This window comes from Botryllus schlosseri, chromosome 13, assembly GCF_051294905.1.
Source record: "Botryllus schlosseri isolate E-star chromosome 13, Bs_hap1, whole genome shotgun sequence".
Lineage (NCBI taxonomy): Eukaryota > Metazoa > Chordata > Ascidiacea > Stolidobranchia > Styelidae > Botryllus > Botryllus schlosseri.
This window is the reverse complement of record NC_137248.1, coordinates 5,763,136-5,788,241: the sequence shown is the minus strand read 5'-3', so window position 1 is coordinate 5,788,241 and position 25,106 is coordinate 5,763,136. Positions and strand designations below refer to the sequence as shown.

The window sequence follows — 25,106 nt, the reverse complement described above, 5'->3', positions numbered from 1 at the left end:
ATACATTTTCCGACGCTATGCTATATAGGACTAGCATGCTGGTGTCCTTAAGGATGCTAACGATGAAATAAAGTTACGGCTTCTACTTAGAAAACTAACAGAGGGTTAAATTAAGCAGTACGTCTCTAATTGTTACCGGTTCAGTTAGTGCAGCCGCGGCGTATTTTTCACTGAAAAGCTGCATCCCAACCACAGCGAAAATGAACAAGATAATAAGAAGAATGAACGTGAGATTTCCCAGAGAACCCAGGGAATTTCCGATGATCTTGATCAGCATGTTAAGCGTAGGCCAGGACTTCGCTAATTTGAAGACTCTCATCTGTAAAATATGGGGTTTCAATGTGCTTCATATACGATCATTTGAGTGCGAAATGCAATTTTTATTACCAGTCGGAAAGTTCTTAGAACCGAAAAGGGTAGCGGTATCTTGGCATACTCCAAAAGAGAAAATGTGACTATGATCGAGTCGAAAATGTTCCAAGTTTGTTGGAAATAGTTGTAAGGATGCATTCCTATCACTTTGATGACCATCTCTGCGGTGAATATAATGGTAAATACCTGTCGAAGGAAAGGATTATATTAACAATTCTTGTCCGCGATTTTATTTTGAATTCACAACACAACCAAGCCTGTGTTTACCTAGCACAGCTGAAGTCTAGTTATAAGAATTGTGACATCATAACTATTTGGTCTCGTTGAGGCTGCTGTCCCGTCTATCCAGTAATATTGTGATGCGGATGGTGGGCGGATTGCTAATACTAATATGCGATCATTTTTCGCAGTTCTCAACCTATATAGATGAACGTCAGCTGGAAGGGCTCCTATAACTTGTGAATAATAAAGAGGAGATTCATTTCTTTCATCTGACTGAGCGTTACTTCTGACGCCTGATGGTCTGTATATTCAGAAAGGAAATGCGGCCACTATAAATAGCGTTTCTACTAGAGTAGAAGTAATGCAGTCAATTTCTACTCAATTACAATTAGAAGTAGCAATTTGTAAGACATGCCAAAACTACTTCAAGGGGAAGTTGCAGATGAAAGGTGAACATGAAGTAGTCTAAAAGCGCCACTTTAGTCAAGTGAAGGAATAGGCTAAACCAATTTGATTTCTCCAAAAAAAGTATAGCCGTGTAATTCGTTATTGACCACATCTGCATGGGATACATTTCAACTCACCGTGTTGGCTATTTGCAATGTGCGCTCCAGGGTATGAGAGATTGGACGTTGATCGATTGCCAGAAACGCGGTGTTGAGCAAGATGCAAATTGTTATGAAAAGATCCAGGAATGGGTCTTCGCATATCCACTTGCACTAAAATAAGCGTGATTTTATTGACTATACCAGTCGCTATGAAACCGCAAACATGTATAATTACCACTTTGTGGACGAATCGCCACGCTCCGCAACATTCCCAAATACAGAGCTTGTTCGTGCAACTGTACCAGAAATCGCAACAAGGTCTCTTTGCCTTGTCGCCCTCTTCGTAGCAGATATAAATAATAATAAAATAACTGGTAAACCATTGCATAAAGACAGTGCAACATATCGAACATACACACAGGTTTCCCAGAGTGCATTATACTTTGATACTCTTCACCGACTTACTTAGCGCCCCCTCCCTAACGATAACGCATCTCAGGCAGTGGCATATGTAGGAGCATATGCTGCCGACCCTGGCTTTCGTTGAAAATGCCGCCCAAATTTTGAAATAGTTTCAAACTTTTCAATTATATTTACTGGGCAAGCGAGTGGCGCAGTTGGTTATAAGCGCCAGCGTCACGACACCAATGCTGTTCGAGGCCAGGCCCGGATTAACTTCTACGTGTCGGAGGTTATATGGGCTCCTCATCGCCGACCTCACTGCAGTCGCTGCGACTCGAAAAGCCCAACCACAGTGAGTTGAGCTATATAAGTCGGCAGCAAAAGAAACTATGAAGTGCGCGCGGGAGAGAACTCTATGAGAGAGTGCCAGAAAATGAAAGACACGAAGAGATACGTTCATTGTACTGCGCAAAAATTGTAACGTCGTGGAGCACAAAGCCTTCAACAGGCTAAAAGCACGCTGTTGTGCATGATAATAATAACAATTTATTTACATTTATTTACTGGAAATCTTATTTTGTTGACTAGAAAAAAAGTAATCCTCTCACATTTGCCGCCTCTAGCGCAGAGCCAGAACCGCCAAGTGGCTGCTACGCCACTGATCTCAAGCGTTCCCAACGCTATATGCAATGTCATATTTCAGTATATGTTATTGTGCGCTCTAAACATACGGTACAATACCGATATTTTGGATGGATCAGCACTGCACTGAGCAATGACCAAAAATTATTTACTCACCGCCCGGCATGATGGATGCTTGACTCAACGCTCTTTGTTTGAGTAGAGCCAGTTGGGGTTCATTCAATATATCGAGAGAAGGCAAGCGCGATCTGGTGTTAACCGGTTTCAAATTGTCCATAAAGACATCATCACACTCCGCGGCAGCAGCTACCTGATGGCAAATTCATTGTAATGATATGCTAACAATAATTATGTCATTATAGGTAGACGATTTAACAGTACATGAGAAATACCAAGTATTGAAGTTTGTTTTATGATATCATAAATTCGACAATCATATATATAGACCTATGGCACTCAATTCAAAGAAATATAAAAATGATACCCAAGAACTACCGGTTATATGTTTTTCATTACCTATTGAATCGAATGTTACAACAGTTCAGATCGAAAGGCAATCGCAGTTATTCACCTTGACGTTTTGGTCACTTGGTGACTCCACTATGACTTGAGGCAGTAAATCGGACGAGCTATCAAATCTTCTTGCCAGTGAGACCGTGCCGTTTTTATCGACCATGGTAGTATTCATCGGCATTCCTGCAGAGACACGGTGTTTTTATTTTCTCTTTCGAAATCGACTTTTGAGGAGCATACCGTTTTCCATCGATGATGCCTCCGAGCTGATCTTGGCTGGTGACAAATCGTTGTTTTTGCGATTTCTTAGTTTTCTGTCTGTTCACGAAGAGTTGTCAAAGTATTTCTACGGCAGAATATTACAAGGAATATCCTTTGTTTGAAAATGTACAAGAGGTCGAGGGGTTGCAATGTATGTAATGTAGACTCATGTCAGGTACTTTTACTATTTCGATATACTATTGTTACCAACTCTTATATATTCCGATGAACTTTTGATAATAAATTATGACGAGGTAATAGGTCAGCAGGCCGGTACGTTTACGTAGACATATATTGCCCTGCGTTGTTATCAAGACTAACTACGATTCCTATATTATGTAAAGGTTTTCTTTAATCCTATGTATCCATATATCAGTAACTGTTCAAAAAATGTGCATATTGTACACGTCAATACCTTGCCAAGGCGTGACGACTACATGGATCCTACTGTCTACCTCCTCCAACTGGCGGCGTGGGCTTCCGTTGAGGGTGTGTTCCGATAATGCTCTCCCGTATTCTGACACAGTCTTCGCGAATACCCAAAATATGTGGTGTTATGCAATGCAATAGGCCTATGTCGAAAACTTCCATGCTCATAGTGGCAATCTCATATACCTTCTTTGGTGAGTAAGCGCTCGAAGCCGATCGCAATGCAGTACGCCTTGCGTTTCGTTCATTGGAATCTATGGATGAGACGGACGATCCACTTTTGGCCGCAATGGCAGAGGCCTAATGTTTGGACATACTTGTGATAAATAATAATAAGCTCCGTAACGTAACACATGCATTATGGAGGCTCCGGTACAGCCGAGTAAAAGCGTTGTATACCTTTTTATGTTCCAGTCTCACTTCGGCATTTCCGACCTCCACCAACAAGGCTTCTATTTCATCTCGCCTTGCTTTTAGCAACTCTCGCTTGCGTTCTTCTTCGTCTGCCACAAGCTATGCGATAAAATTAATAATAACCATCATTGGTAGCATCGAACGAAAGATCTTTTTCACTACAAACTATCCTCCCTACTGAACAAGGCATGCTCAATTGCTCATGTCATATACCCGAACAATAACAGGGACATTGACCAATAAAAGTATCTCACGCCGCGACCAGATCTACTTTTTGAAACATACTTAATTGAGTAAACTTCGTATGTTTCATCTTCTACCTCCATTTGAAGTAGTTTTAAAGGGGCCTGCTCGTAATTGAGAGGAAATTTAAGCATCGCCGACTCTAATTCGACCATCGCTGCTGCCTGACTATATCTCCCTAGTACTGTATAGTTTTAGATGTATAGGTATATGGAAAACATCTACCTGATACTGTTCTTCATACGCCATTGCCACAACTGCCAGAATTAAGTTGATCAGGTAGAAGGAACCAAGAAATATTACCATCATGAAAAATATCATATAAACGGTGCCGTTCGCTCTCAGAGTCTGAAAACATTCGTCGCTTGTTACACTGGCGAGACCGGGGGAAAGTTCGCAGATCAATACCACGCTTACTTCACGAGTTAGCCTTACCATTTGGTACAAATTTTCCCAGTAATCCTGAGCCATCAGTCTAAACAGGGACAGAAACGCCCAGTAAAATGTGTCGAAACTAGTGTAGCCATAATTTGGGTTTTCCCCGGTCTCCACACATGAATATCCACTCCAACATCTCCTGTGTGGTATATACGACATATGTAGGTTTACGACTTATATCCTTTGTAACACAAAATACCCTGCGTTCGAAGCGTTTCCACACAGCCAAGGAGCACCACGAACGAAGCAATAATTACCTGTCGAAGGAAATATATGACATGGGGATTTGGGAGAGAACTTTATTCAACTCTCAAAGATTATTTATTACAGGGGTGTCAAACATACGGCCCGCGAGCAGCATCCGGCCCGCGAAGTATTTCTGACTAGATTCAATAATTCATATAATTTCTAGCATATTTGTAACAAAACAAATGTTGAGATTTGTTCCAGGAAATACTTCCATTTTCATAGGCCCCATTACAACCAGCCGACTACGGAGCTGTGGTTTCACTCTTTATCACTAGTAACAAGACGGTGAAACTGACATCCAATTTCAAGAAGGCAAAAAGTGCACACCAAGTTTAGAGTTTTATACAAATATAAACGCGATATGGAACAAAAAGTCGTTATTCACAGAAGCGAAAACGTCAATGCGGAACCGTTGTATGCAGTTTAAATAGACAAATATATTATTTCCACAAATATACAATTGAAATATCCATGGTCGACGGTCGCACTGCTGTGTAGGGCTCTTCAAAAATGATTTTTTTTCTCAAATCGCACTGGCTTCTTGATAAAATTGTTAGGTTACCTAATTTAAGCCTACACACCAAATTTGGTTCAATTCCAACCAGTAGCCGCATTGCTACAGGAGAAGAAAGTTTCTATTTATTATATAAAAATAAATATCAAAAAATTTGAAAATTTTCTGTTTACCCATGTAAGGGCTAGGTTTTCTATAGAAACGATGTTCACCAAATTTGGCTTGATTCCAGCCAGTGGAAGCGGAGTTATTGCAGTCGAAAAATTTGGAATATGAATAAAATAGTATTTACGGCAGTGCTTCCCAACCTTTTCCCACCCACGTACCATTTCGACGTTGTATGCAGTGCTCGCGTACCACCTACATAAGTTACGCGGTCAAAAATGTTTCTGTCATTTATTACGTCATAATCACATATTTGACCTAAGCGGGTTGTAATAACAAATTCTAGGAAACTAGGCATTATCAGCCAGGGTTGATGGGATGCATGGAATTGTTTTTTCATCACCAGTCAAAAAACTCAAAATCAACCCCACCTGAACTAATAGCTCCCTTTGGCCGAAAAAAAATAACAGAATCTACTCGTGTACCACTTGGAAGACTTTCGCGTACCACTAATGGTACGCGTACCACAGGTTGGGAACCACTGATTTACGGTGACCAATTCTTTAATTATTCATTATAGTGGTGCCCACCGTAAATACTATTTTATTCGAATCCAAATTTTTCGTCGGCAATAACTCCGCTTCCACTGGTTGGAATTGAACCAAATTTGGCGAACATCGTTTCTATAGACGACCTAACACTTTCAAGGGGGAATAGAAAATTTTCAAATTTTTTGTTATTTATTTTTATATAATAAATATAAACTTTCTTCTTTTGTAGCAATGCGACTACTGGTTGGAATTGAACCAAATTTGGAGTGTAGGCTTGAAGTAGGTAACCTAACAATTTATCAAGTAGCCAGTGCGATTTGAGAAAAAAAGTCATTTTTGAAGAGCCCTACTGCTGTGTCACTTTCGACCCAATAGATCCCAGAAATCAGAGACACCGAACTTGTCGGTTAATTTAAATTTAATATCTTGTATTTCTCACAACGCATAAGCAGGGCTAACGCCAGATTACGTCTAAATCATAGGGAGCATAGAATATCCCAACTTGTATCTTCGTTAACCTAACGCCACTGTTCTAGCGGTTCTTATCTGTAGTCAACCAGACAATCGTCGTATTTTTGCCAATTCCATTGTTCGCGAATAAAGATGTTGCAACTTGCTACTTTAAAACCCTATGACGGTGTATCATCTATTTATGCTTGCACAAGGTATCAAGTCAAAAGCAAGAGCACGAGGTAACATTTTGGAATCAGTTGACTGGTCCGGCCCGCGACCAATTTGAAGGCTCGAAGCCGGCCCGCGACGCAATTTGAGTTTGACACCCCTGCTTTGTAATAATTCCACATTTCCATTTTTAAAACAATATAAAAACGTCTATTTAGTTCATTTTGAAAAAAATATCCTAGACATCTAGCAATTTATTATTGTAATTGAAGATATCCGTTCAGAAGCTATAGGCGTACGAAACTGCTTTTTGCCGTGAAATTGGCGCATTTGTTTGAACTTGATTCGTTGTTTGCAATACCGAAATGCATCAGTGTTTCAGATAAATCTCCGCACGAATTTAGAAGATATTTAGTAAACTATAACGAACGTAGGCGTCCGTTTCTGGTAAAAACTCAATTTTCATAAAATATTACCTTAGTAAACTGGAGCTTGCTATGACAAATGGGGGTGCATTATTTTTTTATAAAATATGCCCAACTAATGACTGCATGGGGACTGTTGCTCAAGACTCACAAAGTAGATGCTTGACTTGTGATTGGATTGTGATACTTACATTCATCCTTGACCCAGCTTTCGTAGCTTTCGTTAAACCAGACTCTGTCCGAGCAATTTGGGGTCGGATTTAGATCGCACCGCATCGGTTCCGAAACAGTGAGTTTGCTGAAGTTTGTGCCAATGAAAAAGTCCGAAACGTTTTTCGCGTATTCCTCGCTGTAGTCCGAATAGTTTGATGTGTTGTACATATCGTACAACTTCGTGTCGAGGCTATAATCATGAACGCATTTATAGATATCACGATGATGGAATGATTATGTTTAGTTTAGACCATAGCGGTTGTTATAACCTTCACGAAACTACGGAACACTAACGCCAATCATGAATGCCGTCAAACTCAAATTTTCACTTTGAGTCATGTGAACAAAGGTCTACAACAGTGGTTCTCAACCGGGGGTCCGCGAAGCATTTTCAGAGGGTCCGCAAAAGCTCTAAATTTGCAAAATGATTTATAACCTAATATTAGGGAAATCGGGGGGCAGTTTCTCTTCATAAGTGCTAAAACTTCAGAACTCACATATACAGAACGAAATCTGATATGAAATATATCCTACTGTGCAAACTCTTTTTAATTGCCAATAGCTCGCTGATACTAATGTATTGCTGCTTAGAGATGATTTGTTGGGGTTTGTGGGAAGAAAAGTCAGAGAACTAAGAATAATCAGGGTGACTTGGAAATGTTTTCGAATCATTTTGGGTTTGAGGTTGTTAAAATACCCGCAGAATTGTAAACAGTAGTTTGCAATAGAAATTCCAAATCCGTCCCAACAAAGTGATTGAGACCTCGCCACGAAATTTATTTTCTTTTGTGATAGGCCTATATACATAACCACTATTTTCGATTTTCGAAAATCTCTTTCTCAATATTGGTGCCATATATGTTGCGAACATATCCAAAGGTGTCGTCGGACGTGTAACGCGTCAATATTACATTCGCGACCACCTATCTTTGGGGAAATAGATTTTATATAGGCGGTCGCTCAAATCAAATCAATGGCGCGGATTTTCAAGCCGCGACCACGTATTTCAAGAAATAATAAAAAGTCATTGAAATAATAAAAGTCTACCGAATTTCGACTTAAATAGATGGTGCCATTTTCAAGAAAATACATTTTTGCGGTTTATCAATATAGCATACAGCAGTTAATATTTGCACAAGAAAGATGACGGTTGCACGATAATTGAGCTAAATTTGAAGTAAAACTTGTGGGGGTACTCGGGGCTCCATGACGATCCAAAAGTGGTCCGCGAAGACAAAAAGGTTGAGAACCACTGGTCTACAACAATACGCATCTAATACATTACTATACAATAATGGTGCACAAAAAGAACTGTGCATCAACAAAACCATTAAAATGTAATTATCTCACAAAACGAAAACATTATAACGAATATTTATAGCAAATCCGTGTCTATTCTACTGTTTCCTTCCCAGATACCAGTTCAGAAATGCGAGGCTTCGCCTTGGAAGGTGTCATCGTATTATTCAGTCGAAACGCAATCGCGTGATACCAATTGCTTAATTACAACTGAGCTTATAAATATTGGAGGTATTATTAGAAGAGAATAGATGGATACATCATCACAAATCGTATGTATATGAGTTGAGTGTGTGTCTTGACCTTCAGGGAACCCTTGAGACCGGCTCAGTTCCATGGATCGCCGGTCAAGAACCGCTGGTTTAGAGTCTATATGTGAGGGACTCTCGCGTTGTAACATGTATTTCAACCAGGGCTTTGGAGCAGCCGAAAATTTAAACTGCTCCAGCTCCGGCTCCGGAGCTCTCTCCTATCATACATTAGCTCCGGCTCCAGCTCCGGAGCAGCATTAAAACCACTGCTCCGGCTCCAGCTCCGGCTCCGGCTCTGAAATTATCGAATGGTCCTGTCTATATCAGCGGTGGCCCGCAAATGTGGCCCGCGACAGGGTTCTGCGTGGCCCGCGAGGTAATGTCCTATTATATTATCGAAAATGAATTGCTCAGATTGTGAACTTGCAATGCCAACCAAAAATTACAATTCTGGCTGCGACACTTGGGATGTTGATGACTAAAATATCAGTTCCGACGCATTAGCAGATCCAGGGTCCAGTCACATTTTCAGTAAATCGTCGTACATTATATATAATAAACAAAATAGTAGCGAAATTTTTCTTCACGCTTCGCGTGTTTAATTGTCACACGATTTCTTGCTTGGTAGCCTACCCCCTACTGAAAATCAAAAAACGCCTAATTTACCCGATTGAGTCTAACTGTATTCGCAAATACGGAATAAGTCTTTTCGCGTTTACGCTCGCATAAAATTGTCGACGGAATTAAAATTAAAATTAAAATTCAGGCCTGGTGTTCAATTATGATAAATCAGCAGATGTGGTTGTTGCATATTTAATAGCATCTTATGAAATAGGTCGGAGCCGGAGCTACTCCTCAAATAACGGGCTCCAGCTCCGGCTCCGGCTCCGACTGAATTTTATGTAGAGCTCCGGCTCCGGCTCCAGCTCCGGTGAAAATGCACGGCTCCGGGGCTCCGGCTCCGGGCTCCGGCTCCGGCTCCAAAGCCCTGATTTCAACTATATTTTTTTTGTAAAGATATCAATTGGTTGTAGTCTATTGAATTGCATCACGGCTTCATGACAGGCAATGGCACCGAGCAGTAGACATATGCCTTCAAAAAATGTAATAGGTTGGGATGGCCAATACGAAACTGTAATTAGAATCATTTTGGTACCGACTCCTTTCGAATCTAATCAAGGTTTCGAATGTTATATCGGATAATTCGAAACGAATCAGCAGTAAATATTCATATTGTGTGAACTTTGTATTAACTTTGTAGCTGACTTATTAAGCAAGTGGTTTTGATTGACATCTCACTATAGTCATTATGTTACGTGGCTTGAGCGAGTGGATCACTTGCATAACGATTCCTTAAAACGGGATATACAATGATGCATGCAACCAAATGTAATGCAACTATTGGTATTGGGAGCATAATACGACTACGAAATGTGCGAATACTTACTGTGGAGGCCACGTCTTTACGCATTTATTCCGGAGAGTACCCATGAAAAGCTGCAGTCCAATGAGAGCGAATACAGCCAAGCAAAAAAACGTCAGGATCATCACGTCCTTCAGCTGCTTCACCGACTCGATTAGCGCAGACACGAGTGCTTTCAATCCTGTCCAGTGATGTATAATGCTGATTTGATAAGTAGGTTTCCCAGCGGCCATCGAATCCAATTTCGATATTTATCACACGAAAATGTTCACGCTAAACTATTTTCGGAGAACATGCGTGGCTGGTTTTATTTTCTGATATTCATGCGTAAAATCCCTAATTTTTTACTATAATACAGGATGAATTCCTACGAAGCGATACTTACCGGGCACAACCGAAATAGCCTTCAGCGCTCTCAATACCCTGAAAGCTCGCAGAGCAGCCATGCCAGGAATAGAGGAATCAGACGAAGGAGAAGTTGCTTTTAAAGCGATATCCAAGTATCTATATGGAAAATAATCCCATCAGTTAATGTAATGTAGTAAAGGTAGCTTATGCAATGTGTAAATTGCAAAAAAATAGTCGTGGTATCGCAGTAGATCTGATTGAATGAGCTTATATTGTTATATATGAGAATGAACCTGAACCAGTTATCAACTAGCGGCATCGGTGCTTTTTATACTTTTGTACATTATCTGAAATAAAATTTAGAATGATACATACGCAGATATTATAACACTTATATCAAGAAGATTCCATGGATCTCTCATGTAGGTGAATTGCGTTAGTATGAATCCCCTGGACAGTATTTTCACCAACGCTTCAAAGGTATAAATTGCCAGGAATACTCGCCTTCAAATATAAAAACAACATAAGATATAATTAGCAGTATAGAGTAATTGCACCGCTGCATGCGTAACCAAATCAGATGATGTGGATCGACTAAAATCGAATCAAACAACCCAGTCGCATAGGATGGATCGGGACCCCCAATCAATGGGGATATAATAGCCTACTTATTGTATATGTCAGGGGCCGGTAACCTTTTGTGTGCAGCGTGCCAAAATGTCAAATTTTTACCAACTTGCGTGCCAAACATTCAATTTATTAATATTTAACGTTCCAAGCACGGAGTACAACCAACCGTTTTTCTGCAGCTGGCAACGGCATCCGTTACGCCAGTGATTCTTGAATTATTGGTTGCGAAGGGAATAAATGTTGGTCGCTACCGCACCCGACCTATCGCTTAATGTACGTAACATTCACATAATTATTTTCAGTCGCACAATGATTGATCTTCTGTGGTTGATTTGGTCGTTTCCAAGTCCACCGTGTTCGGTACCATATCCAATAAGTGACAGGCCAATCAGTGTTGTTACGATGATATGGTCTGCCGTTGCTCCAGATATATTGGAATCGCTTGCGCACCAGACGAAACCAAAAGAATATCTCCTTCCGAGACACGAACCGAACACGATTCCAAATTCCCATTTCGACACGGGGCTCATTATTTTCCTCCGCAGGTCTCATATGATGATACGTGCGGCTCAAGCTGCGGGCGTTGGAATGTTAGGCGCTGATCACTTCGGCACCTTGACAGTGGATAATGGACAGACCAATGTCGAACGTTTTGGTCAGCATGCGGCGGTTATTTTGTTTCTAGGTTTTCTCGCCGCCAATCATTTTGGCAACGCATACACCGCACGGGAGTCGCATGGTCGTATGTTGCCTAAACTTTATGTCTAGGTCGTGTCTTAAAAAACGTGAAAATTCCCAACGCCGGAATGCCGGTTCATAAGTTGCGCTCCCGTAGGCTGCAGACGCTCCCGTAGGCTGCACTGCACAGCAGGGCTCAAATGACTTTTTTTCTCAAATCGTACTGGCTACTTCATGGGGTGAACAGAAAATTTTCAAATTTTTTATTATTTATTTTTATATAATAAATATAAACTTTCTTCTCCTGTAGCAAAGCGGTTACTCGCTGGAATTGAACCAAATTTTGTGTGTAGGCTTAAATTCGGTAACCTAACAATTTTATCAAGTAGCCAGTAAGATTTGAGAAAAAAAGTCATTTTTGAAGAGCCCTACTGCACAGTGAACACTCCTTGGCTAAAGCATCCAAACGGTCTCATACGATATTCGGTTGACGTTCTTTCATAACTGCTAATACGGTTGACTAATTTCTGTACATGTGCATAGTTTTTAAAAACATTTTCCATATGCATAGAGCAAATAGCATATCTGGTAGCGGGTAGGCCGCGGTAAAGATTTGGTAGCGGGTAAATAAATTGCACCAAGTGACGTCATAAGCAAGTTGTACGCATAATCAGAGTTACGGCTGTTCGGGTGGCATTGCGGCTGTATATATTCTTATGCTCTAATTCTAATCTAATTCCTATGCTCTAACTTTAATTCTAATCTAATTTATTGTTTTCCTGAAAATGCCTCTTTGGCCGCGGCATTTTGTAGCGAGTTAACAAAAATATCCCTCTCGTGAAGGGAAAACCAGTGCCAGCCGTCATCGACTTACTCAGTCTACATACACCGTTCAGTTATAGTAGATATTGTGACGAATAATAGGCTAGCTGCCATCATAGTAGCTTCTAGACTGCGAACAACATCCTAGTTTTTAAAACTTTACGTTAGTACAAGCCGTACTGACTGCTGGCTAACATGGGCGATGGTTAGGACACGCAGTTAAAAAAAACACGATTTTAAAACTTTACGCGAGTACAATGCATGTACTCTCTAACATGGGCGATGGACATGGTTACCACAAAAGAAGTAATATTTTATTAAAGTAGTACAAATAGGCCTACAACAAGAAATATCATGTTCATAAACGTCATTTTATTTTGAACTATGAGCTGCGATCTAAGTATAAAAACAATTGCTTACTCAACATAGTTATCCACCCAGGGTTCATTCTTTCCGAGAGTCATGAAGCCACAGTTGACGAGAATCGTTAACATGATGAAGTAATTGAAAACTGTTTTTTTTTTTTTGTTAAGGACATAACGAGATACACTAAATGCATCGCTGCAAATAGCATATCTGGTAGCGGGTAGGCCGCGGTAAAGATTTGGTAGCGGGTAAATAAATTGCACCATGTGACGTCATGAGCTAGTTGTACGCATAATCAGAGTTACGGCCGTTCGGGTGGCATTGCGGCGTTTACCGGCTGCGCATCGCGAGAGTAAGGCTCAAGTACAGAGTTGAAGCTGTATATATCCAGAGGTGGTAAGTAACGAAGTACTTCTACTTTTTCGAAGTACTCAAGTAGTTTTCCTCTACTTGCAGTACTTACTCAGGTAAATCCTAATTTCCCACTACTTCTACTTCGTAATAATTCGTGATTTACTTAATTTTCGCAATTTACAGTTTGTCAATAGACGTATTATGTTCTTTCTTTGAGAGGTAGAGCCGGAGAAAGACAGAGAGACTGAGGCGGAGAAATATAGGGGATTTAGGTTTTCACGGAGTACCAACAAGAATTTAAGTTGCATAAAAGTAGGAGGCCAGAATTTTGTCGTGCTTTCCGCAAAATGGGCTACATATGGAGCGACAAATTCTTCGTGATAGTATCAGTGAATATAATTTATGCAGCGAGTTGCGTAGTTCCTTTCACACTGTATTATCACCCGAAATGCTTCATCACAGTAAATATGGTTCGTTCTTCGTCTTAACTGCGGGCCCTATAATATGGGAGAGGGTTCATTCCATGACATTTTCTGAAACCACGCGCTGGGGTATTAAAAAGTTAAGAATCGCTGTTCCACAGCAAAACTAGCTTATGCATCCGATTACCCGTAATGTGGTCGAATTCTTATGCTGTGGACAGTTTATACCTCTTCGGGTGTAGCAGTATAAGAACCCAGATCTCTACACTGTTCCAATAGCTCAGTTTCCATCTTTTGACAGACCATGAGTGCGTATATGTGACTGCTTTTCACAACTGCTCACTTGAGTAGATTCAGAGCCAGCCGATTGTACTTCTACTTGAAGTAGTTTTAGGTTGTTTATAAAAGCTCTTATACTTCTGTGTAGGGCCTATACTTGAGTAGATGAATAGAGGCTTTCCCGACTACTTTCACCACCTCTGTATATTTCTATACATATCGTTGAGCGGGGCCAAACGGAGACAGTATTTGATACAATTGGAACTTGTTAAAATCAATATTCCTTAATGCTGTTTAACCTCAATTGACTGTCGCATAGTATAACGCATAATAGCAACAAGGTATAATTTCGTCGCATAACAAACATAAAGAGCGGTCCATTCCCGGGGGGTTCCACCCTATATGAAACACGAACTGATTAATTAGACACATTTTTAAAAAGGATATGGATGGATGTAAATCTGGTTCATAACCCTCCTTACTGGATTCAGAGGACTGATGCAGTAGAGAGCGTATTCACGGGTGAATCGGTGAATCTGTTTGTTTCGGTCCAATATCACGTAGGTCTGAAATTGATAAACTTCATCTAAATGACAGTCCAGGAAAGGTTGCCAACGAATATTAAATTTACTACAAATCGCAGCCTAATCGTGATATATTTTCGTATGAGTAGCCTAATTATGTACACTTGTACAGTGTACTGTACAGTGTACACTCTGACACGCTCGATTCGATTGCCGCAGACGCCAAGTACGAGACAACCACTATTCTGTCCGTTATATCTCAAAACTAGCTTGGACTATCATTCCTAAAGATAATGTCTTATTTGGAGCTAAACAAGACATGTTGTATGTAAAATCGCCACCATAGACTGTAACACACGCTGCTACGCAGTTCGCCTACCGTGAATACGCGATTACCAGACTATTTATTACTAGGAAAAGCAACGGCTCTCGACATTAGCCTATATTTTACTTGCGCTCAATCTGCAGTCTCAATAAATACTTTCCCTCGTGAAATCAGTACTATATATCGATACTAACTTCAGAAACCATACTATACATACTGCACAGACATTGCACTGTCAGCCAAATCCAGTGGTTCTAAAATTCAAATACATTTACATATGGCTTGGCGGGATGGGATCTGTAAAACCACGGTTTAAAACAGGGGTACCCAAATTTAATGAAATTGCGATGCCATTGTTGTTACGTTTCCACTAACATATCGCTGTGATCTTGTGAAAGTGGATTTTGAACAATGTTATTTTTGAAGACAAAGCAGCTTAGCGGTCAATCAAGATGACAAACTGCTGCTGGTTTTTTCCACCACCAACCAGCAATTAGGACATTGTCAAAGCAAAAACAAGTACAACCATCACATTAACTGAATATGTATGAAATAATGAATGTACTATCCATCTATCATGCTTATTGTGTGTTTTAATTATGTCATTTTATCACTCTATACCGAATAAACCATTTCAAAAGGTTGAAAATCCACGGGCCATTTATAAAAGTGCCACGAATTAGAAAAGGTTAGGATCCCTTGGTTTTAAACTAGCCTACCGGTCTACACAGACTTGGACTACTAGAAAATTATAGTTGTCTAATTTCACTAAATTAGAGAAAAATGCCAGTAATCTAATTCTAATCTAATTTATTGTTTTCCTGAAAATGCCTCTTTGACCCCGGCATTTTGCAGCGAGTTAACAAGAATATCCCTCTCGCGAAGGGAAATCCAGTGCCAGCCGCCATCGACTTACTTCACATCATCATCATCATTGGTTTATTAGCATTTTTTATCAGTTCAATACACCACAAAATGCGATACAATGAAAAGATAGGAAGGTTTCGAAGCGGCTTGAAGTAGTCTGTGGAATCACACACCCACCTTGGCCTAGGCGATGTAAAGAGGAGGCATGCGCACTTTGCGCAGTTGCACACTGAATGAAAAGTAAAGAAGATAGTAGTGAAAAAAGCAAGCGACAAAATTGGGGTGGCATGTCATGGAAGGCGAGATCGATAGGTCAGGTCGTGGTCCGGTAATCTAGAGGATGGACTAGTATTTATTTAGTAGTAATTGCTTGTATTTCGACTTAAATGTGGACATGCTCGTCGACTGTCGGATGGCCGGCGGGAAACTGTTCCACACGTCAGGTCCGGCATATTTGATGGAGCGATGATCTTTTCGGTCGATCATATGATATTTGGACGACGTGGACCCGCGTGTGTAGTACTTGTGCGCTTTTGATTCCGAGGTAAAAAAAAGTCATCGAAATATTCGGGGCAATGATCGCAGTGGAACTGATACATAAACTTGGCGATTTCTAGTTTCTGCATATCGTCTATGTTTGGGACACCGAATCTCTTCAGTGGCGACTTGTTGGATGGACAACCAGGACCCTTTGGGTCCCTAGCTACACCGTATAGTCATAGTAGATATTGTGACGAATAATAGGCTAGCCTGCCATCATAGTAGCTTGTAGACTGCGAACAACATCCTAGGTTTTAAAACTTTACGTTAGTACAAGCCGTACTGACTGCTATGGCTAACATTGGCGATGGTTAGACCACGCAGTTTAAAATAAACACGTTTTTAAAACGTTACGCGAGTACAACGCATGTACTCTCTAACATGGGCGATGGGCATGGTTACCACAAAAGAAGTAATATTTTATTAAAGTAGTACAGATAGGCCTACAACAAGAAATATCATGATCATAAACGTCATTTTATTTTGAACTATGTGCTGCGTACGATACCTGACGACGATTCCCAGCGACTATAATGAATCGATATTGGGGCTAGCCAGACATGTTACTAGCTGAATGATTGATCTCGTGGGGACGTCTTATGTCGTTTTCTAAGCGTCTCGGTCTTGGCAGTGTCTGGCCCATCGCATGCCGAGGCAATATGCTTAGTGATATCAGCTGACGCTCCATCGATGGAATGCTGTTGCCATCGCCGAAGCCTTTTCAGCTTTAGTGGGGAACAGTGTTGTTTGGCCCAGGCGAATAGCTTATTTTGAAACAACAACAATAATTTGAAACTAAAATCAATTTTAGCTTTTCAAAATGCTTTACTTCGCGTTCTTCCAAAATCACAAATCAGATCGTACGGCAGCGATTGCGGTGACCCCTGGTACAGTATAAAATGAGTCAAGCTTGGTGTACAGACGTTAACCATTCTCATGGTTACTGGAATGCACTCTGATTTGAACTGATTTTTGCTGCATTTATTTCCCATTCACGATTTCATTCAATTTCCAAGTTTTTGAGAATTCAGTAATTCTAATTCTAATCTAATTTGGAACAACTTGTGTAGATCTAATTCTAATTCTAATCTAATTTGGAAAAAACGATATAGCTATAATTCTAATTCTAATCTAATTCGGAAAAGATGAAAATTTTCTAGTTGTCCAAGTCTACACAACAAGGATATTTGGCAATAAGATTTTGAGAATATATATCATAGCCTACCTTTTTGTCCGCATAGTAAGGATCTATGTCAAGAAGAGGACGACATAAATATGCGTCGGGCATATCCGTGTGAAGGTATTCGGGAAGAGTTTTGCTTTGCTCCAAATCAATGTTGGGTTTCAAGTGACTCGCTTCGTCCACGCACTATAAATATATGGTTGACGCTATGAAAAATTGAAGACCATTTATTTTGCTTGCAAGTTGCAACCATGTTATACAGAGCATAGAACCAGTTATTTACCTGTTTACTACTCATACGTTCCAGTGCACTCCGTGGACGATCGCGATCACTATCTCCATCGTCTCTCAGGTCATGATGCTCCAGTAGGATAGCATTTACGCTAGGAAATGCCGCGTTAGACATGCCCTCTTATATTAATCTAAATATTGCCTGCGTTACTACAATATCCTCTTTGTAATCCCATCCTACATTTGAAGATGTAGGAACATTAATACCGATGCCCACTGCCCCGGCTGATAGAGACGATCCTAATGGTCGGGCTTTTTGGCGGGAAGAAATCACGGGTCCTATCAACAGAGTTACACCGTAAAACTTGCGTTTGCATCTTAGAGCATTGCACTTACCACGAAGTAAAATTTGAACCGTGACAATTCTTGCTAACAAGCTATTGAATAATGAGATAGCTAAATGCCCATGGCGGAAAAGCCCGTTTATAGCTGAATGCAATGTTGCAGCCCTGACTTCGTTTCTATAACATAAAGCCTCGAGCCCAGTGGCGCTTTGACACTACCGACAAGACTTGAAGTAAACTGAGGATAAAGTCGGGATTCGCAATTTCTATGCATCAATTTCTCTCGTCTCAACACCTGCTCAATTGCGCATGAAGCGAATGCCTTCGCTATAATGAATTCAATGATCATAAAAATCCTTCTGTTCATTTATTCACCGCTGCATGCTCCGAAACTATTCTTCACTTCATCTTCCGTAAACGCTTGGAAGTTCATAGCTCGGCGTCGACCATTCTTTTCGCGGCAATGTCAGTAACAATCAAGAGTTATGGATTTTAGGCGGAGTAACATCTCTGCATGAATTATTCAAAGGAGAGATATTTTCCGGGCGATTGATTAGTTGCGACCGTAGGCTTGAAGGACGCAAATATCTGTAGGAGAATATCAACGGTGCATACTTTGTCATTTTGCAATTCACATCCTTGATACAAACTGGACTTATCTGTGTTAGTATACAGCCATTGCATTCCTGACTCGCGTCTATACGAATCGCGACACAACAGTCCCATAAACCAAGCCCATTCAGTAGCCACATAGGGTAGGCCTGTATTTTAAATTCTATGCCTAGAGATGTATGAACTCTACCTATAGTCACCCGATTCACCTGTCTGCATAATAATAGGCTGCAATTATAATAACTCTATCATAAAAGCTCATTTACGTTTCGCAAATGTCTGACATCGAACGCTTTTTCTGCCTTAAAAGTACAAATATGAAATGTTTAAGTACTGGTCTGTCTCTAATTGGATGATTCGCGAAGATGTCAGGCAGGAGCCTGCCGTAAAGATAAAATATTTACAATACTGGTAATGTTAACGTAGCGTGCAATATCTCAACAATAACATCAATCATCTTGATTTCTTGCCTACTCCCGGAAAACACTGGGACGTGCCGTTTTGTGCTCGCATGATAAATATTTAATGTCCTTCTCAGTACTGCTGTGTAAAAGTGCATCTACGTTTGATGTATTATAATTGATCACCTTGATGGGGCACTCTCGGGCATTAAGCATGGAGGATCGTTGAAAGACGGCGAGCGCAGTTAATCTCGCTTTGCACTCTGCCTCTTGGTGGCACAAAGAATAAGGATACCATATGTTCTCTTTTTAGAGGATTTATCCTCTTTTTTCAAGAAAACCGAATTGTGCTCGGAGGACGTCCAAATGTCATCTTTTTTTCGCCAATCGTCCTCTTTTGTTACCGTTAGTGTGAGGTGATGACACAGAGACAACTTAAAGGGGGGAGGCGAGTGGCGCAGCTGGTTAGGCACCAGCGTCACGACACCAATGGATGTGGTTCGAATCCCGGTTCGGACCTAGCCTACTTCTATGTGTCGTAGGTTTATCTGGGCCCCTCATCGCTGACCTCACTGCATATGCGGTGTCGTGCAAAAAGCCCAGATGAATCAAGTAAAGTCGAGCTTACAAAATCGGCTGCAACATACTATGACGAGGACGCGTGGGAGAGAGAGTGGCAGATGTGAATGATTTGGTGACTGCAAGTGGTGCGCAAAGCGTACCGAAAGCAAAGAGATACGATCATTACAATATTCATGATCGGGTGCAAATGACCATATCGGCGATAACCGCCAAATTTTTTCAATAAACAAACAACTAAAATGGTATTGTCGGCAGCAATGACACGTGTAACCTGGCTTTTTACACATTTGACGCGAAGGTATAATAAAAAAAGGTCCACCTAGTATAAAGCAACTAGCTTTAAGGCCGGCTCGGAAAAATTACCTTTATTTCAGTCAACCCACCACCGATCACCATTTCCCCGTAAAATTCTCCCGTTTCTAAGTATGCTAATGTTGGATGTAGAAAAATGTCCTCTATATCCCATATCTCAAAATATGGTAACCCTAGCATAGAACGTATTTTCCGTTTCACGCTAGGTAAGATCGGCCTTGCTCTCAAGTAAACCCGTTCAAATCAAGCAATCCTAGTTCAGTTCAACAATGTTGCTGCAAAACACGACCATCAATTACATCATGAGCGATTCATCTCACATGGCATTTTATGCGGTGGTGGGCTGCATCGCCAGAATGACGGCGTTGTATTGAAAGGACACAGCGTCGTCCTAGAATTGAACCTACACCTGGAACCTATACGACCCAGATTCAGAATCAAATTCGTCAGCGCCAATGCGACGCTGCCAATTCCGCGTAGCTATTGAGAGAATTGGTATCCCGCGTGGAAGAACACCATCCACTCGCCTGTTCAATGTTTATTGTTCACCATATTCGCGTTCAAAATCAAAATTGCTCTACATTTGAACTAGAATCTTATGCAATAGGCCTACCAATTTCATGGAGACGGCATGACAAGCGATGCGATATTTCAACGACGTGGATTCCCCAATACAAAATTAACGTTGTCAGTTATATTTGAAGGGTCTCGCAACCGACTGATAAAGTAGTTGGGTGATGTGTTTCACATTGCCGCGGTGTATAGGGTTATGACAACAGTGTATTTCACACCCATATAGCATATGACGTTGACTTCCTATTGGAATTATGTCGAGTGTCTATAAGCTCGTGTAAGAGCTGGTAACTGACAATCTCCAAACTTTCATGAACCTGCTAACCACAAGCAGATCTCATTCCATCTGGCTTTCATTCGATCAGAGACAACCGCTGTCAACTATTGCAGAGTGTTGCAATTTATACCGCTAATACAGCTATGAGACAGATGTGATACACCTGTTGCGGGACCATATGATAATATCCAACATTGTGTATTTCACGCCATATTAGGAAACGAATAAGACTTCCGATTGCAATGATCACGAGTCTATATAAGCGCATGTTTAGTTGACTCGAGAGGAGACTCATTTGCTAAACCTACTTGTAACAACGTCTGAAATATATTCGTATGTCTTGCGTATATCGGCGTCTTAAGAAGATCTCACCAGGATACAGTACAGGACTCCAGGTTAAGTAGTCAGCCAGCTAAACCTATAATACTTTGGTTAGCTATACTTCTACTCACCAGGACACAACCCGTTGTACAGCGACAACATCCCTGATGTAAATGATAGATCCCAAAATATAAAACAAAAGCGCCAAGTCGATTGAAAAGTCAAAAAAATCTGACAAGTTCTTTTCAACCGTCCGAACAGTTGTGCAATCCATTATAAGACACGACACACGTCCAGCAAACAATGATGAAGTGATCCGACATCTATAGCAGTTATAAAAACCGCATCTCTATTGGTACAAATGATGAAATCGACCTCTGTAGTCTTCTGTTCGACTGACATATAAAGGATGGTTCAGAGTATACCGGTCAGTTATTTTATCGTTATGGTCCTTGATGACCAGAAACCTAAATATCAAGTCGTTCGATTCGTCGTTCGTTCGTCGCACAGGAAGTGTCCTACCGGTAAAAACTCCTTCGTGAACCTATAGTCTTCGTTTTTTAAACAGCCCCCCCCCCCCAACGATACCAATTATAAAATCAGGCATAACTACAGTCTATCCCGAAACAATTCTTGCAGGCCAGGGGAAAGCTTGATGCTGTAAACGTTACTTCAAACGATTAGCGAACATCTATTTCATTCAATTCAGCACGATATTGCGACAAAATGATAAGACAGGAAGGAGCCGAAACGACTTGTAGTAGTCTCTCAATCAGATATGCAGTCATCTTGGCCTTGAACATGTAATATAATAGGCAGGGCCGCAAAAGTACTTCGTCAACACCCCCCCCCCCCAAAAAAAAAAAACAGACGTTGGTCTTGATCCCCCCCTCCCATACGTTGATAAAGCAAACTTGTGGGGGGATTAACCCCCCGACACCCCGACAGAATAGACCTTTTGACAGCTACCTGTCCGCGAGAATATAATAGGGAATTGCATATATATATTGCTGTCAATATTTTTTATCCGCTCTCTGCTCACGTAATCAAATTTACTGGTAGAACTAGGTGAGGTGTTGTTTTGGTAAATGCAGGTGCCGTAAATGCAGGGATATATAGAACTCCGGGATGGCTGACTCGGTCGATTGCGTCATCACGGTCATACACAAGTAGGGTCATTTTCGCGCACTCACTTCAGATAGGATTGTTGACAGCGCTTTGTCTGTGCGTAACTTGGAGACTTGGAATTACCTTTCTGGTTTGTGATTGCTGGTAGATGCGTATGATATCAATATATTTAATTGTTTATAAAGCTAGAGGACACATGTGATGTTCAGGTAGTTGATAATTTTAGCAGTATTGTCGGTATGTAGCTTTAGCTGCAGGGTACGGCGCTACCGGTATGTCGGTACCGTACGATATATCGCTGGTATTCGGAATATCTCTGCTTATCGAGTATGTTTTGCTACATTGATAACCGTTACTGTATATCAGAATGTAGCAGAATGTTGAGAATTACATTTCAGGATGATTCTAATATTGATTACGTTATGCATTAATGACTGATCTGATGCTATAGAACTGCATAATAAGCCTTGAAGTCCTAGGCTGTACTGTACAGTGTACAGTACAGTGGCTGCCGCCAGTTTAGAGTGACTTCGTCTGTTAGGATTTTATGTAATAGGTTAATCGATGATTAGAGTTTGTCCATGCTGCGCTCCTATTTGTAGTTAACATGATGCAAAACAAAGGAAAGGAAGGAGTATCGAACGAGCGTAACGATTCTATACCTACCCATGGTTTGCCATAATACAGTTATATAGTTGTATAGCTTGAAATGACCGAAAATTGCAGCCTCTTAGTACCGGTATGCAAGTTGCATTTCAGTCAGACAGTCTGGATGGTTTTTAGACTTTTACGTAAAATACAAACCCTAGGAGCATGGTAGTGTTAGAATACAATACATGGTAGTTGGAAGTTTACATAATCGTATAACAGTCCAGGCACCATTTAAATTCAATCTGTTTTTACAGATACGGTGCCGATAGGCTACTAGTGACACATAAATATGTTTGTTCATGACTGGCAATCAAATACCAATAAACTGGGAAGAAACCTCCGTTGCAGTGAAATGTAAAGAATGACGGACACAAAATATAGCATTTGCTGGCCACTGAAACTTTTGAAGATACAAAACAGGACTATTCATCACATCAATCGACTTGATGTCGGCCACTCCCTCATGATGGATAAGTTAACTGTATCGTCAGGATGTGGCAATTGGGAAAAGCTGTGGGAAAAACTCTGGAAACTACATCTGGAAACTACATCAAAGTTTAAAAGGTTTTGTCAAATTCTTGCAACACAGCCAGGACCTCTCCTCAGCATGCATGGGTAAGTTTGTCTGATTCTGGTGAGCTATATCAGATGAAGGATTGAAATCCATCTAAATATATTGTTGTATGTGTGTTGAGCGAATCAACTGCTTATGGCTTGAGGTACTATGCTACAGTAAAGATCATCCTGTCACTTTATCAACTGTGCATTTTGTTTTCATTATACTCAATAGCTGGAATATTATGGCAGTTAAATCAGCGGTTGGCACTTCTCGACCTATTTGATCTTGCACACCTTGCAACTTAAATTGCATATAGGACTAATGTAGGCAAAAAAAAACCAAATATTGGAAACAACATTTAATGTATTTTGATATTATATGTGGTGCTAATGAAGTTTCTGCAAGGTTTCTGCCACCAACTTCAGTTTGACTGTTTGATTGCTTTTGAAAGAAATACCAGCAGCTTATCAGTTATCTAGTCCCTCTATTCCTCTGCTAAGGATTGCTAAATCGTACTGTCCAAATTTAAATATTTTTTTGTAATAGCCTTATAGCTTTCCCATATAACTGTTGCTAAAAGAGGTGTAGGATATTTCGTTCCGTAAACTTGCAGCATTGTGACGTACATCAAGACTAAAGTAGACTATGAACTCTATATTACAACACCATGCAGAAAAATCCGATTCAATCTGAAATTTGATGTTCCATTCTTTAATGGACAAGTGTCCAGCTTCATGCATTTATAATTGGAAAACTATAACATATTTGTCGGTTGAGAACCACTGGGTTGAATCCCCACATCAAGCTATTCTTAATGATTGGGCTTATGGTTGATTTGTATCTCTAAATTATTAATTTTTGTTGCAGATTCCTGAAACGAAATGCGATGTTCCATCCTGTACAGTACATCATCAGTGGATATCCTGCTATACTATACTTGCGTTACCATCTGGAAATTTGTGTCTTGTGTCTCAGCAGCGACACTTTTAATATCTATTCAGTCCATTGAATCAGCTATCATCATATCCGAAAATCTTCAAGAGAGATGATATTCTTTTTCGCCTGCACCATCGAGATGCTATACGACCGTAAGGTCACCTAGTCTGCACCCGTTTCTTTTTCTTCTTCATGCTATCCGGGAATGCTGAGTGCCTTGCAGGATAGCCGCGGATACCAGTTTTCGAGTCTTTTGTATGACCCGACTGGGAATCGAACCTACGGCCAATCGATCGAGAAGCCGGACGCATCACCATTACACATAATTTCCAATACTTGTGAATTAGTATCGAACCCTTCAGAAGCTTGATTCGGGATGTACTGCACACCCAATGACGATAAAGCTCAGGAATGTCTATTGATGCAAAAGTGGAGAAATATTTGGCGTGTTGTAGTATTCGAAAGAGCCCGTACAATTCAAAAAGTCTCGGTCATCATATATTTACTCCTCCCAGATTGACTTATATTACTTCTCCCAAATACTTTTCAAAAATATCATCCGCACTGAAAAAGTTTGGAAAACAATGTATTGAACGTTTCGAAAATGCTGATTTTCTTCGTTATCCACCTTTCTATGTATTACCTCTGGATAAACTGTATTCATGATTTATTTACTGATTGAAATTAATGATATTCAACGTTGTAA

The 25,106-nt window shown here is 40.5% G+C and overlaps 1 protein-coding gene and 1 long non-coding RNA gene across 2 annotated transcripts in view; one reads left to right on the top strand and one right to left on the bottom strand.

Annotated features, from left to right (window-relative positions):
* Positions 1 to 17,991, bottom strand: part of LOC145453586 (sodium channel protein type 4 subunit alpha B-like) — a 29,187-nt gene extending 11,196 nt beyond the window's left edge. The window contains exons 1-21 of the mRNA XM_080331548.1: positions 17,757 to 17,991; positions 17,516 to 17,659; positions 14,483 to 14,600; positions 13,034 to 13,127; positions 10,859 to 10,987; positions 10,521 to 10,639; positions 10,160 to 10,316; positions 7,141 to 7,352; positions 4,684 to 4,741; positions 4,482 to 4,623; positions 4,272 to 4,394; positions 3,789 to 3,902; positions 3,576 to 3,689; positions 3,376 to 3,487; positions 2,940 to 3,017; positions 2,758 to 2,882; positions 2,343 to 2,496; positions 1,378 to 1,481; positions 1,179 to 1,313; positions 388 to 558; positions 137 to 319 (exon numbers count right to left, since the gene is read on the bottom strand). Of these exons, the coding sequence (XP_080187674.1) occupies positions 137 to 319; positions 388 to 558; positions 1,179 to 1,313; positions 1,378 to 1,481; positions 2,343 to 2,496; positions 2,758 to 2,882; positions 2,940 to 3,017; positions 3,376 to 3,487; positions 3,576 to 3,689; positions 3,789 to 3,902; positions 4,272 to 4,394; positions 4,482 to 4,623; positions 4,684 to 4,741; positions 7,141 to 7,352; positions 10,160 to 10,316; positions 10,521 to 10,639; positions 10,859 to 10,987; positions 13,034 to 13,127; positions 14,483 to 14,600; positions 17,516 to 17,659; positions 17,757 to 17,879 (2,709 nt within the window). The 5' untranslated portion in view covers positions 17,880 to 17,991. The remainder of the gene's footprint in view (positions 1 to 136; positions 320 to 387; positions 559 to 1,178; positions 1,314 to 1,377; positions 1,482 to 2,342; positions 2,497 to 2,757; positions 2,883 to 2,939; positions 3,018 to 3,375; positions 3,488 to 3,575; positions 3,690 to 3,788; positions 3,903 to 4,271; positions 4,395 to 4,481; positions 4,624 to 4,683; positions 4,742 to 7,140; positions 7,353 to 10,159; positions 10,317 to 10,520; positions 10,640 to 10,858; positions 10,988 to 13,033; positions 13,128 to 14,482; positions 14,601 to 17,515; positions 17,660 to 17,756) is intronic.
* Positions 17,992 to 22,233: 4,242 nt separating this feature from the next.
* On the top strand, positions 22,234 to 25,106 carry LOC145454663 (uncharacterized). Its single transcript, XR_013920199.1, has 2 exons — positions 22,234 to 23,520; positions 24,332 to 25,106. It is a non-coding gene; the product is annotated as an uncharacterized LOC145454663 (long non-coding RNA).